General features: G+C 54.4%; 1 protein-coding gene across 1 annotated transcript in view; it reads left to right on the plus strand.

The window, feature by feature from the left end:
- The first annotated feature begins 4772 nt into the window (after nucleotides 1–4772).
- Myo15a (myosin XVA) overlaps nucleotides 4773–14507 on the plus strand; it is a 51964-nt gene continuing 42229 nt past the window's right edge. The window contains exons 1-6 of the mRNA XM_047547410.1: nucleotides 4773–8348; nucleotides 10641–10723; nucleotides 11318–11381; nucleotides 12075–12184; nucleotides 12523–12597; nucleotides 12795–12885. Of these exons, the coding sequence (XP_047403366.1) occupies nucleotides 4773–8348; nucleotides 10641–10723; nucleotides 11318–11381; nucleotides 12075–12184; nucleotides 12523–12597; nucleotides 12795–12885 (3999 nt within the window). The remainder of the gene's footprint in view (nucleotides 8349–10640; nucleotides 10724–11317; nucleotides 11382–12074; nucleotides 12185–12522; nucleotides 12598–12794; nucleotides 12886–14507) is intronic.

Below are 14507 nucleotides of genomic sequence, written 5' to 3' on the forward strand. Positions count from 1 at the left end.
GGGCATCCCCTCCCAGCCCCCAAATACCAACTGCCTCAGATATCTGCACAGTAGCTCCTCCAAATCTCTGTTCCCACTTCTGCCTCATTTGCTGTGGAGTCTCAGCTAGAAAACTCCTGCCTTCCCTGAAACACCCCCATGCTCATTTGCCATGAAGGAGGAGGCTGTAGCCAGGCTGCCTCCCTGGGATCTCGCATCCCATGGAGGATTCATTCTCCCTCACCCTCAAGTCTCTTTCTGTCTCTGTATTGTGTCTCTTGACATCTTTTTGTCTCTCTCCCTCTCACCTTCTGTTCACTTGATTTGCCGGCTTGTCTGTCCTAGTCCTAGTCAGGGCTTCCATGATAGAACACCATAGGCCAGATGGCTTTAACAACAGAAAGTTATTTCTCACAGTTCTGAGGCTGGACTGCCTTGCTCAGTTCAAAGTGTGAGCAGAGCTGGTATCTCCTGAGGCCTCTCACCTTGGCTTCCAATGGCTCCTTATCACTGCATCCTCAGGAGGGTTCTTAGGGGGCTTCCTCAGCCCTAAGGGCACCAGGAGCTGCTGAGTCACAGCTGAGGATCTCCCACCAGAGCCCCCAGGAGTGCCTTCCCCTCTATACCTCTCTGTTTTGGTTTAGCTTCCCCAAGCTAATCCCAGTCTCTTCATATCACCCCTGGACCACTCTGACACCACCAAAATGGCTCCTGATGCCAGGCAATACTGAACAGAGACACTTTTAATCCATTTCTTCTTGCCCTCAGAAGGCTCAACCCAGCAGGCTGCAGCCTCCTCCCTGACCTCCTCCTCCTCCCCCAAGATCCCCTCCTCACAGGGGCATTCGAGCTGGGTTTGGCCCTTTCCTCACTGTCCCTCTCCTTGGCAGCCCTCACCCCTGCCTCCACCTAGCCTAATCTGCTGAATGTCTGTCCCTCCAAGTTCCGGGCCTGAGAACAAACCATCTCCTTGACTTTCCCCTGCATGGTGCTGCCCTTGCCTCAAACCCACTGCCTCCCAGATCTGACATGTGCTCCCACAGTCCGGTCTGCCTCAGAGAACAGATCTGCCCACTATTCCAGTTGCACCAAGTCAATCCCAAGCCTGCCTGGCTGCACCCTTACCCCAACCCCTTCCAGCCCCTCAAGGCCAATCTGTTTTACCAGTTCCTAAATGTGTCTGCTACATTTTATCACCTCTCTTTCTCACTCTTTCTCACTCTCTTTCTCACTCATTGGTCCCACTCCTTGTCTCCACTGTGCATCCCCTCCCAACCTTCCCACAGGGACCCTAGAACATTTTTCAAGACCATTTGATGAGAAACAAAGGGAAGTTCCGGTTGCCAGCTATGTGGCTTCAGGCAACTTGCTAAACCTCTCTGTGCTTGCTTCCTCAACTGTGAAATGAGAATAATCATTTCCACTTCTGGAATTTGTAATGAGTGTTTGGTGGGCTCTGTGTGACCTGCAGTTCTGAACCTAGACCCTGCAGTCTGAGACACAGACCCCATGGCTTCCTCTCTGGCTGTCTTAGATGAGTCTCTAACATCTCTCATGTAAAGCCCTTCATTGATAAAATAGGAAGAATTCCATTCTCACATATGTGAAAATCTAGTGAGATATTCCAGGAAATCACTGGGCCTGACACAAATACTTCGTAGTGTTGGTTATTTTTTATTACTTCCAAAATGCAAATGCTACCATGGCTTCCCACTACTTCAGGGATTAGGAACTAAAACCCTGTCCCAACCTCCACAGCCTCTTAGGGTCAGCCCCTGCCTGCCACCCTGACTACTTTATATTCTATATACCCCTCATCATCCACTCTCGGGGGAGAGAGCTTAGGGACGTGGCCCAGGCAACCTTCCCTTGCACATCAGAGGTCTTGGCACCTGTAGGAGGCCAGCTGCATCTCAGGCTTGTCCAGTGGCTCATTAAGGGCCCTCTGCCTCCAGAACTACCAACTGGAGCAGGCTCTGGGGTCAGCTCTTGCCAAGCCCCTGCCTGCAGCCAGCATCCAGAGGTTCTCCCTTCCTGTGTGAGGGCCCAAATACCCAGGAGCTCAGCGGGCAGCCCAACCCAGCCAGGAAGGCAACTTGGATCCTTCAAGTCTGGTATCCCCCCTCCCTAATCAGGTGACCTTGAATAAACCACTTTACCTCTTCGAGTCTGTGTTTCCCAATCTTTTTTTTTTTTTAATTTTCTTTTCATTCTTTTTTAAATTCATTTTTTGTTTTATTTTATTGGTACCAGGGGTTGAACCCAGGGGTATTTACTCATCAAGCTACATCCCCAGCCCTTTTTATTTATTTATTTTTTGTTTTGAGACAGGATCTCATTAAGTTACTGAAGCTAGCTTTGAGCTTATGATCCTCCTGCTTTAGCTTCCCTAGTCACTGGGATTACAGGCATGTGCCACCATTCCGGGCTTGGGTTTCCTAATCTTTACAAGGAGATGATAATAGTTCCTGCCTCAAGGCCTGTTCAGTGATTCCCTCGAGATCACTATGCAGTATACTTGGCCAGGGCTTCGGGACCAGGAGGACAGGGGTGGGGGTCAGCATATCTGGGCTCAGAAAAAACAACTACTCTGTCCTTGTTCTCCTTCAAGTGAGCAGTGGCCACAGCCCAGAGTGGTGGGAAAGCAAGCAGCATGGCAGGAGGTGATAGAGAGAATAACTGTCTCTTTGTCCCCTCAAAACCAATACTGCAGGAAGCTGACACCCTGCATGCCCTTGCCCAGGAAGGGGTCCAATCGCTATGGTTTCCATTCAGTGTCCCGTCCCCTCTGGGTGGTTACCTGAAGCAGGAATCACCAGCCTCTAAATGGTTGGTGCCCTAATGGGCTCTTGAGAGTTTCAGGGAAGAGAAGCAGGAACCGGAGGAAGAGAGTGAAGAGACAGAGACAATGGACGGAGGAGGAGAGGCAAAAACAGAGAGGGAGGTCTCACTGCTCCTCACCACTGTCCAGGAAAACCTCTTGTCAACCCTGAAGTCACAGTGGAACAGGTTGAGGCTCTGAAACCACTCCCCGGAGGGACGGAGGTGTCAATGGGCAAAACGAGGGCCATGACCTCACTGCTTAGCAGTCTCCTAATGCTGCCTCTTAAGCAACCAAAGCATTAGCATTGGGGCCTAAAAGTTAAACCCAAGTTTAGTAAATAGGCAGCCTGGCATTGACTAGACTCTGTCATCAGCCATTCTGGATCCCGTTGTCCTGATCCTTGGGCAGAGGGAGGAGTGGGAGGAGGAAGAGAAAGAAGACGAGAAGGAAGATGACAATGGGGAGGAAAAAAGAAGACTTTTTTTTTTTTTTGGTACCAGGGATTGAACCCCCAGGGGTGCTAAACCACTGAGCCACATCCTCGGCTTTTTTTTACTTTTTATATTGAGTCAGGTCTCGCTAAGTTGTTTTGGGCCTCACTAAGTTGCTGAGGTTGTCTGAATTTGTGATCCTCTTGCCTCAGACCCCTGAGTGGGTGGGATTACAAATGTGTGCCACCGCACCCAACTGAGAAGAAACAGTTCTTAGGCTTTGGACTCAGAGCTGCTACCCACCACATCCTAAGTTCTTCCCCACCCTCTTCTAACAATCCACAGCTCCTACCTCCCTTTTCTGGTGCTGGGGATGGAGTCTGGAGCCTTGCACATGCTAAGCATGTGTTCTACCAGTAAACCACACCCTTGCCCAGCTTCTCCCTCTTTTAGGGCAGATTCTCAAAATCAAGCCTAACTGATCACCACCCAAGACAGTGGAAACATGGCCTTGGATCAGATGTCCAAACAGTCAGAGATGGCAGGGGTCACATGGCTACAGCTACAAGAACAGGGCAAGAACAGAACTAGTCAGGGACATCAGCAAGGAGCCACCGCAAGGCCTCTTCCACCTCGTGAGCTACCCAGCAGTTCCACTGAATCTTGCTTCTTGTTGGCAAAGTAGATGATGATAGTTTATCATTCCCATTGTACAGATAAGGAAACTATGGCCCAGAGAGGGCAAAGTCCTCTCCTGAGATCACACAGCCCATCAGTGGCAGGGCTGGGGAACAGTCAGACCTAACCCATCATTTGATTCAACTTCTCTGCCCCATTCCCTTCTCCATGGACTGTTGAGACACCCCACCTTGCCCTGCTCTGTGAGGCAGCAGCCCAGCTCTCCTCAATGCATTATTCAACTACTGACAGCCAGCTAGCTCCCATTACTTTGACCGCTGCCCTGAGCACCTGCCTTGCCCACTCCCCTCCTTTCTTGCATAAGAACTGAAGGTTCCAAGGTTCCTTTCCAGGGTGGCTTGGTGGGCTTTGACTACCCCTTCTTGGGCTCAGGAGATCTGGCTCTTGCTCAATGCAGGTGGGCTGGGTGGTCTAGGGAGGTGGCATCCCCTCTCTGGGGCTCAGAGACCCAAGCACTCTGCTTTGGGGGTTTAGTAAGTTGAAGCACAGGGAGGGACTGACCTGGGTCAGTATGGTTGTTGCCATAGCGATTCCAAAGCCAGGATACCCGCCCCAGCACAGGCCTCCCCAGGTTTCCCCTGTCCAGTAAACAACACCCACGCACTTTCCACCTCCGCTGGAGGGTGAAACCCAAGGCGTCTCTAGAGGAGATGAATTATGGATCCACCCTCCCCGAATGCTGGCCCATCCCTCCCCAAACCATCCGCCAGTCCCTGCTGCCTGGAGAGAGATGAAGCTGTGTGTCCAGCCGCACACAGGAAACCTAGCAGGTCCTTGTGTCTTCAAGTCCCTGAACCTGTGACACCCAGCACTAGGCGTGGTAGGAGCAGGAAGCAATCATGGCGAAGGAGGAAGATGAGGAGAAGAAAGCCAAGAAAGGGAAGAAGGGGAAGAAGGCCCCGGAACCAGAGAAGCCCAAACGGAGTCTTAAGGGGACCTCCCGTCTATTCATGGGCTTCCGAGATCGAACGCCCAAGATCTCCAAGAAGGGCCAGTTCCGGAGTGCATCAGCTTTCTTCTGGGGCCTCCACACCGGCCCCCAGAAGACCAAACGCAAGAAGAAGGCCCGCACGGTGCTCAAGTCCACGTCCAAGCTCATGACGCAAATGCGCATGGGCAAAAAGAAGCGGGCGATGAAGGGGAAGAAGCCCTCTTTCATGGTGATCCGCTTCCCCGGCCGGCGTGGTTACGGCCGCCTCCGGCCCCGGGCCCGGTCACTCAGCAAGGCATCCACGGCCATCAACTGGCTCACCAAGAAGTTCCTCCTCAAGAAGGCTGAGGAGTCGGGTAGTGAGCAGGCCACGCTGGACGCCTGGCTGCGGCGCTCAGGCTCCCGCGTGGGCTCCCGCAAGCTGCCCTTCCCGTCAGGCGCCGAGATCCTACGGCCTGGAGGAGGGCTCCGCAGATTCCCCCGCAGCCACAGCATCTACTCGTCTGGGGAGCCAGTGGGCTTCCTGCCCTTCGAGGACGAGGCTCCGTTCAGGGGCTCAGGCTCCCGCAAGTCGCTGTATGGGCTCGAGGGCTTCCAAGACCTGGGCGAGTATTATGACTACCACCGTGAGGGCGACGACTACTATGACCAGCAATCGCTCTACCACTATGAGGAACAGGAGCCCTACCTGGCCGGCTACAGGCCCTACAGCCCAACCTGGCAGCCCTATGGCGACCACTTCTACGGGTACCCGCCTGAGGACCCCTATGACTACTACCACTCTGACTACTATGGTGGCTCCTTCTACCCAGGGTATGGCTATGGCTATGATGACTATGAACCCCCCTATGCACCCCCATCAGGGTATTCGTCTCCTTATAGCTACCATGATGGGTTGGAGGGAGAGGCCTACCCATACAGCCACTACTTAGATCCCTATGCACCTTACGGCATGCCATACCCACCCTATGACCTTCCAGATGATACCCCATATGCTGCACCTTACTTTGATCCGTACGGGGTCCCCTACACCATCCCCTATACTGAAGACATCTATGGAGGTGGGGATGAGGCCATCTATGCCCCTGAAGTGCCCTATCTTTATTCAGAGGAGTCATCCTTTGCCTACCCCTGGGTACCGCCACCCATACTGTCACCCCACAATCCATATGCCCACCCAATGGATGACATCATGGAGCTGGAGGAGCCAGAGGAGGCAGGTGGAGAGCGGCAGAGCACCTCCTTCCGCCTGCCCAGTGCAGCCTTCTTTGAGCAGCAAGGCATGGACAAGCCCGCCAGGTCCAAGCTGTCCCTCATCCGCAAGTTCCGCCTCTTCCCACGGCCACAGGTGAAGCTATTTGGGAAGGAGAAGTTGGAAGTGCCCCTGCCCCCATCTCTGGACATTCCACTGGGGGATGCAGATGAAGAGGAGGAGGAGGAAGAGATGCAACCAGTGCCCACAGTGCCCTATGCCCACCCTCACTGGGGTTTTCTCACACCTCGCCAGCGCAACCTCCAACGGGCCTTGTCAGCCTTTGGTGCCCACCGCGGCCTGGGCTTCAACCCTGACTTTGGTCGCCCCACGCCCCGCCCCGCCACCTCACTGGCACGTTTCCTCAAAAAGACTCTGGCAGAGAAGAAGCCCATTCCGCGGCTCAGGGGTAGCCAGAAGGCACGAGGGGGAAGTCCTACAGTCCGGGAGGCAGCCTACAAACGCTTCGGCTACAAGCTGGCCGGCATGGACCCTGACCGGCCCAACACACCCATTGTGCTGAGGAGGACCCAGCCGCGGGCTCAAAACAACAACAATTCCCACCGTCCACCCTCACCTGCACCCACACCCCCAATAGTTTCCCATTGGAGCAAGCTCGTCTCCCCTCCATCTCCCCGGAGGCCCCCCAGCCCTGGCCCGCCACCTGCCCCATCCTTCTCCCCAACACTCTCGGGCCTGCCCCGGCCAGCCTCACCCTATGGCTCCCTCCGGCAGCACCCACCACCCTGGGCTGCCCCAGCTCATGTGCCTCTAGCACCCCAGGCAAACTGGTGGAACTTTGTGGAGCCCCCTCCCATAAGCCCAGAGGTACCCCCTGATCTGTTGGCCTTCCCAGTGCCCCAACCCTCATTCAGGGGTTCCCATCGTAGAGGGGCAGCCTTTGGCTTCCCTGGGGCCTCCCCACTGGCACCAAGGAGGCGGGCTTGGACCTCCCTGCCCTCACCTCAGCCCTCCCTGAGGAGCTTGCCAGGTCCAGGCTACTGCTCACCCTTGGGGCCCTTATCCCCTCAGCTGTCCCTCCGCAGGGGCCCTTTCCAGCCCCCCTTCCCACCTCCACCTCACCGGCCTGCATCTCTGCGGGAGCTTCCACAGCCACGACGAGCCTCCAAGCGCCTGGGCCCATCCCATTCACCGTTCCTGGGTTCACCCCCACTGCCCTCCCTGCCCCCTCTGCTGGGCCGAGGCCCCCGGCACCGATCCCTTAACCTGCCTTCACACCTCCCTCACACATGGCGGCGCCTTAGTGAGCCACCCATTCGGGCTGTGAAGCCACAGATGCAACGGCCATTCCACCTGCCACCGAGGACCAGGTCCTGGAGGGCTTCCACAGGGTCCCAGGAGCACCAGGAGAGTCAGCAGGAACCTGAAGACTCCGAGACACCCTGGACAGTGCCCCCACTTGCCCCCAGCTGGGACGTAGACATGCCTCCCACCCGGCGCCCACCTTCACCCTGGCCAGGAAGTGTGGGCAGCCTTCGAGGCTTTTCCAGACCACCTCCTGTGCCTGAAAATCCCTTCCTACAGCATGTGGGCACTGTGTCATCCCCTGCTCCCCAGCCTGAGGACCCAGCCTCTAACTTGACCAGCATCTTCCTGGGAAGACACCATGATCCAGGACCTGGACAACTCACGAAATCAGCCAGCCCTTGCCCTGAGAATCCTGAAGAAGAGGCCACCCCAGGAGAATCCCAAACATCAGCAGAGCCCAAGACCCTAACCCTAACACCTCTGGAGGACACCCCCTCAGAGCAGAAGTCATTACAGCTCAGCCTCTCATACCCACTGGCTACGTATAACCGGACAAGGGCTACTGGGCCACCATGGCGCCGCTGGAAGACGATGCCCAGACCCCTGGCCCCTTTGGTCCCCACTCGGGCCTCAGGACCCCTGCCCAAGGAGGGTGAGCAACCCCAGGCTCGCTCTGGGCGTTTTGCCGTGGTCTTGCCCCAGGTGCGGAAACTGAACTCCTTCCAGCAAGGTGGGCCTGCTGCCTTGCAGCCCCCTGAACAATTGGCCCAGGACCCCCAGCATGGTCCAGAGCCCCAAGACTGTGGCCTGTGCTGGTCCCGCCTCTGGTTGCCAGCAGATGCCCACCAGCCCTGGCCAAGAGTCCAGGCCCAACCCCAGTCCCACCGCCTGGGCCCTGGAGCTGCCTGCCTGTCCTTCAGGGGCCCCTGGAAAGAGGATGGCCCTCAAAACTGTCAGAACAAGGTATGGAGCACAAGTCAAAGGGAGGGCATGGTAGTTCTGGCCTGGGAAGCGGGACAGGAGGCAACCTGGAGAGTCAGCCAGAGTCCAGTGCAAACTTGGCAAGCTGCTGCCAGCTTGGGCCTCAGTCTCTCCATCTGCAGGTTGAGGAGAACAGCCTGTGCCTCTCAGAGCCTCTTCTGAGTGAAACAAGGGGATGCCTAGCACAGGCAAGCATAGCACAGAGATGCAAGAAACTGTTCTTGGGTGGCTTTTGGGAAGGGAGCTTTTCTGTCAATTTCCACCTGGGCCCTGGGTGTCTTGGCTCAATCTGAATGGCACATCTGGCTCCCAGCCATTCCTCAGAGGTTTTGGCCAAGCTGAGTGCAAAATTGCAGGACTCAGTTATCGACCCTGTTCCACCCCCATGCCCATGCACTTGTTTTCCGGCCTCCCACCGAACCTCCCCAGATTGGAGTCCTCTTTCTCCTTGGGTCTCCTGCTGTCCTTTATGGTCCCCTGGGCTGTAGGATTCTGGACTAAGTGAAGGTGGGGACTCAGAACACCCTTCTAGCCTTCTTATTGCAGAATTCTGGGAACTGAGGCCAAGAGGCCACATAGTGGATGGGGAGCTGAGCCAGGAGACTGTCTGGGCCTGGTGTGGGGTGCAGAGCAGACAGCCCCTCTGTAGAGTACCCAGTCTGTGCTTGGCTGCCACATTCATGGCCGAACACGAGCCTGATGCTGGGTGGCCCTCAGGGTGGCAGGTGGTCACTGGAGCCTCCCCCGGGGACAGGATGGGCGGGGCAAGCAGGGACAGCAGGTGCTTCTCAGCCTTTGCAGACGGTGCCCAGTGGAGCGGGCAACCAGCTGGGTCAGGCAATGGCAACAGGGGCAGCCTGGCTGCTGGGGGGGCCCTGGCCCCGGCGACGGGTGCCCCGCACCGTGTGGGCTGCAGCATTACGAGAGCGAGGCACAGGGCGCCCAGGGGTGAGGGGCAAGGATGCCTGGGCCCTCCTCACCCTGGAATACGTGAGTGACTAAATTATTCAGGGTCTGCAACTGCTGGCGAGCACATGGGCAGATGGGTGGGCTGGAGGCCAGGGCTGAAAGGGTGATACTTTCTGTGCCCTACTTAGTAGCCCAGCCATGGTCACTCAGCACACAGAGCCCCTCCTGGTGTCCTCTTTCCTCACCTGCCCAGGGAGGGGTCGGACTGGGATCAGAAAGGCAGAGTGTGTGCACATGTTTACTTGCAGTTATGCAGAACCTTGCAATCCTGTATGCCTGGACATGTGTAAGTGTCTGTATGGCAAATGGAGGAAAGCAAGTGTGTGCTAAGACCTTAGCAGATGTGGTATCCGTGGGGCTCTGGGTTATTTGCTTACTGTCTGCACGTGTGCACCTACACATAGGCACATAAACAGCGGTCCTGCAACCAAAAGGTGGTATTGGAACTTTCATTCTCAAGACCCCAAGGTTGGTGGGTGGCTGAGGCAAGAGGATCGTGAGTTCAAAGCTAGCCTCAGCAACTTAGCAAGGCCCTAAGCAACTCAGTGCAACCTTGGGGATGTGGCTCAGTGGTTAATCACCCCTGAGTTCAATCCCCAGTACCGAAAAAAAAAAAAAAAGAAAGAAAGAAAAAAGAAAAAAAAATCATGGTTGGGGACTGTCCCAGTGATCCACCCACATGTTTGTATCAAGTAGATGTTGAGAACTGGCACCTGCATGTGTGTGCCCCAGATGAGCTCCATGTAAGACCACAGGTGCTCATGGGAGACATGATAGATGCAAAGGCCACTACATGTGAGTTATATGCCAGGATGGGCACAGGGGTATGATCCTGAGACAGTCTCCATCTTGGCTGTCCCAGAGGCTCACTGCATCAGGACACTGCATCAGGGTACGTGTCCATGAAGTCATCACACACGCCAACACACAGGGTCCGCTCAGGAGAAGGGTGTTGGCACTGAGGGCTGAGGTTGGGAGGGGATAGGCATGTGTGTGCGTGTGTGTGTGTGTGTGTGTGTGTGTGCATGGACATGCATGTGCTCACTCTGTGGGGCAGGACAATTGGAGCTTACAGGAGCACTAGCCTGAGGAATACTTGGGCACCAAGGTCAAGCATATATCCCTGTGTCTAAAGGTTGTATACAGGTTGCCTGAGCCACTGCATTTGGTGGCAAGGAGGCCTTCAGGAGCCACTGGCCTGGCTTTGAGTTTCCCTCTATGACAGTGAGAGTAGATGCAAGGTATGTACAAGACAGGGCACCCCATGGGATGCCTTCTGACCTGTAAACCCATCTCCTCTCACAGATGCACTCCATTCGCAACCTGCCTTCTGTTCGGTCCCGTGAGCAGCGCAGGGAGGACGGTGTGGAGGACATGACACAGCTAGAGTGAGTGGGCGGGGCTAATGAGGTGTCACTGCGGGGTCCCCATACTCCCAGCCAAAATGCCTGCTGTCTAAGTCCCAGAACATTTTCAAAGCCTCAGTTTCTCCATCTGAAAAATGAGAGTCATGAAGTGTCCCAAAAGGCCAATGTGTGCAAGTCAAAGTTCTGTGAAGTTAGACAGGCTTCAGTACAAATCCCAGTCCCACCACTTAACAGCTGGGGGACCTTGGGCAAATCACTCAGTTTCTCATCCACAGGATGGGGGTGGGATGGCAGTTGCGAGAGTGCTGGCGTGATGGGGATGCCTATCACTCGGGATGTGCTGGTTAATGTTATTATTCAATCACAGTAATTCAGCCCTCCTGTCTGCTGTCTTAGAGTGTCTCCCACACCCTGCTGTGATGTAGATGATTAGCATACCCATTGAACTAAGGCACAACAAGATGAAGTGACTTTTCCTGGGTCTCATAACTGGTTAATGTCAGAGACAGGGCTTGAACTCAGGCCTGCCTGACCAAGGCATGGCACTGAGTGGGGAGGGTCTCTTGCCAATTCTGGTCCCAGGAGCACTGACAGCCTCTCTCCATGCCCTTCTAGAGACCTCCAGGAAACCACTGTGCTGTCCAATCTCAAGACCAGATTTGAACGAAACCTCATCTATGTAAGTCCTGGGGCTGGTGCTGCCCCAAGCCCCAGTTAGGAGGGCAGATGCCTCCTGGGGCCAAGTGGGAAGGACAGATGTCTCCCTTTGGACTTGTAACCTATGGTTTCAGCTCTGGGTTTCCACCATTTCAGCATAGAATGATAGAACCTGGAATTCTAAAATTGAAAGTCCTAAAGTGATATTAGAATAGTGAATCCCCAGAAGCAGAGACCTGGAGACAGGGAATCCAGAAACATGTGACCCCACCCCAATGAATCCAGGGACCCAAAGGATAAAACCTCCAAAGTTCTAGAATCTGTAGACCTGGAACCCAGAAAGGGGCTGACCAGAGACCTTCTAACAGAGGACTCTGGCCACCTCGGATCCTTCCCCATTCTTCAACATGAGGCAGAAGTTCTTGAAACCTGGGTGGGACCATGAAGTGGGCAGTGGTCAACCCGACTAGTGGGATGGTGGCTGCAGGGCTTGGCTCACTCCATGCTTCTCCAAGCCTCAGCCTGTGTGGTGTCTGAGCTTCCAGTATTAAAACAAAGGACCTCAAACTTTTAGAGGGTTCTAGATGGTAATACAGAAGCCAGGCAACCAGATATCTGTTCAACTGGAAAGGGGTCTCAGGCTCCCAGAGCAGGGGAGGGAGGGCCACAGAGGACCACAAGGAGCCATGGCACTGAGGCCACCATCTGCCAGCAGACGTACATCGGCAGCATCCTGGTTTCAGTGAACCCATACCGAATGTTTGGGATCTATGGTCCGGAGCAGGTGCAGCAGTACAATGGGCAGGCCCTGGGAGAGAATCCCCCGTGAGTTTCTGCAGGATTGGGGCAGAGGGGCTGTCCTGGGGTTTCTTGGGTCCCTTTCTGAACTTGGCAAGTCCCTGGCCTCCCCTCAGCCCTGGGTTGTGGCTCACAGGAGTGGAGAGCCCACATGCTTAGCTTATAGTTTCTTCCAGACCTGGCCATGGCCCTCTCCGGAAGCCACTGTGGCTCAGGATGGGGGGTTGCATTTCCCCAGTGGGTGAGGGGTGGACAGGATTGGCTGCTTCACTGGACAGAGACTCCCCACTGATTCACCCCTGGGAGATTTGGGAGCGTGGAGACATGAGCTGGGCCCAGGGACACCTAGTGACCTGTCTCTCCAGGCACCTCTTTGCAATTGCAAATCTCGCCTTCGCCAAAATGCTTGATGCCAAACAGAACCAATGCATAATCATCAGGTGAGTTGGGCTGTGATCACAAAGGGGACAGATGGGGGAACCCCAAGCATCCAGCCAGACCGGCTGTAGGACTTGGGAAGATCACTAGGCATCTCTGAGCTGGATTCCACACATATCCCCTTCTTCATGGTGGAATGGGGAAGGACCCAGAGGAGGCAGCAAAAGATTGCAATTGCTCTGCTCCTTTGCCCGGTTAGTGGAGAGAGCGGCTCTGGCAAAACTGAGGCAACCAAGCTGATTCTGCGCTTCCTGGCTGCCATGAACCAGAAACGGGATGTCATGCAGCAGGTGAGTCTGTCTGTCCATTGTTTGGCAGTCTGACTTCTTGGGATCCTCAGCTGAGCACTCCTTGCTGAGCATGCCAGAGTGCTCCCCAAGAGGCAAGACTCCTTTCCCTGCTTGGGCGATGGGGAGACTGAATTCCAGAGGCATTTGTGCTGTTCTTCAGGCCATGCCTCCCAGGGAAGCACCTGGGAAGGGAGAGTTCCCTCCTGCCACACACTTCTGTGTTTCCATGGCAGCTGGGGGTGGCAGCTGACTGGGTCAGAGTAGAGGTTGTATGGATGAAAACAGTTCAGCCTCACCTTCCTGGTTATGGTTCCAGAGCTACCATGTTTCTCACATCCACAAACTGTTTAGACCCCAGTGGTGAAGAGACAAGACAGGTTCAAGTGTGGGGATGGCACGGGGTAAGGAAGGCAGTAGATACCAGGGAGGGGGTGTCAGACTCTGAACCCTGGTCTGTGTAATATTAGAGTCTTACCTGCGGGAAAAATGCTAAGTTTTCTGAACCTGAGAATCTTAGAAGCTCATCCATTCCCTCCATAAAGATTTACATAGGACGTACTATGTGCTAGGTGCTGGGAAGGAGGCAGCAGCAACTCAGACAAATGTTCACACTCTCATGGGAATTTCATTCTAGTAGAGGGAAAGAAAAAATAGAATATCTCATTGGACAGGTTTTTCTTTTTTGGGGGGGGCAGGGTACTGGGGATTGAACTCAGGGGCACTCAACCACTGAGCCACATCTCCAGCCCTATTTTGTATTTTATTTAGAGACAGGGTCTCACTGAGTTGCTTAGTCCCTCGCTTTTGCTGAGGTTGGCTTTGAACTTGTGATCCTCCTGCTTCAGTCTTCAGAACCTGAGATTATAGGCATGCGCCACCACACCTGGCATTGGACAGGTTTTGGTCATGTGTCATCACTGGATCCAGTAATGTAGCATGGGGGATGCTGTGCCCAGATTGGTTAGAATTTGGACCACAGGCTTCATTCCTCCACTGTTCACTCCCTCCAGCCTGAGCCCTTTCCCTAGGCTGTGCTGGGCACATAAAGAATTGGATAACCTTCTGATATTTCCAAGGGACTCCCAGACTAAGAGATCATATAAAGCAATGCTCAACTGGACTTTGACTCACTGAGGGAGTCCCTGACCCTCTCTGGACCTCAGTCTGCTCTTCCAAACAATGAGCACAGCAGGTCCTGAACTAAACATCATTGGGGTATGTGAACAGATTGGGGATCTAGCATCACCCCCAAGATTACAGGTGTTATTTTTGTGGTGACTCAGCCTCCCCTGCTTCTTCTCTAAGAATTCATCCTGAGCAATAACTTAGCCAAAGAAAATGTCGTCTAAATGCCCTGAATATGGGCTTGTCACTGTGCTGTTGGGGATGCCGCTCTCAGGGATTTTGGAGTTCCTGGACACATCACGTAATCCTCAGTTCCCTAATCTGCAACACAGCAGTGACATTAGTACCAACATTTTTGGGGGGGTACTTGGGATTGCATCCAGGGTACTTAACCACTGAGCCGCTTATTTTTTATATATTTTTTTTAAATTTTGAGACAGGGTCTTGTGTCTTGCTAAGTTGCTTAGGGACTCACTAAGTGCTGAGGCTGGTTTGAA

The sequence above is a fragment of the Sciurus carolinensis genome, chromosome 3 (genome assembly GCF_902686445.1).
Source record: "Sciurus carolinensis chromosome 3, mSciCar1.2, whole genome shotgun sequence".
Classification (NCBI taxonomy): domain Eukaryota; kingdom Metazoa; phylum Chordata; class Mammalia; order Rodentia; family Sciuridae; genus Sciurus; species Sciurus carolinensis.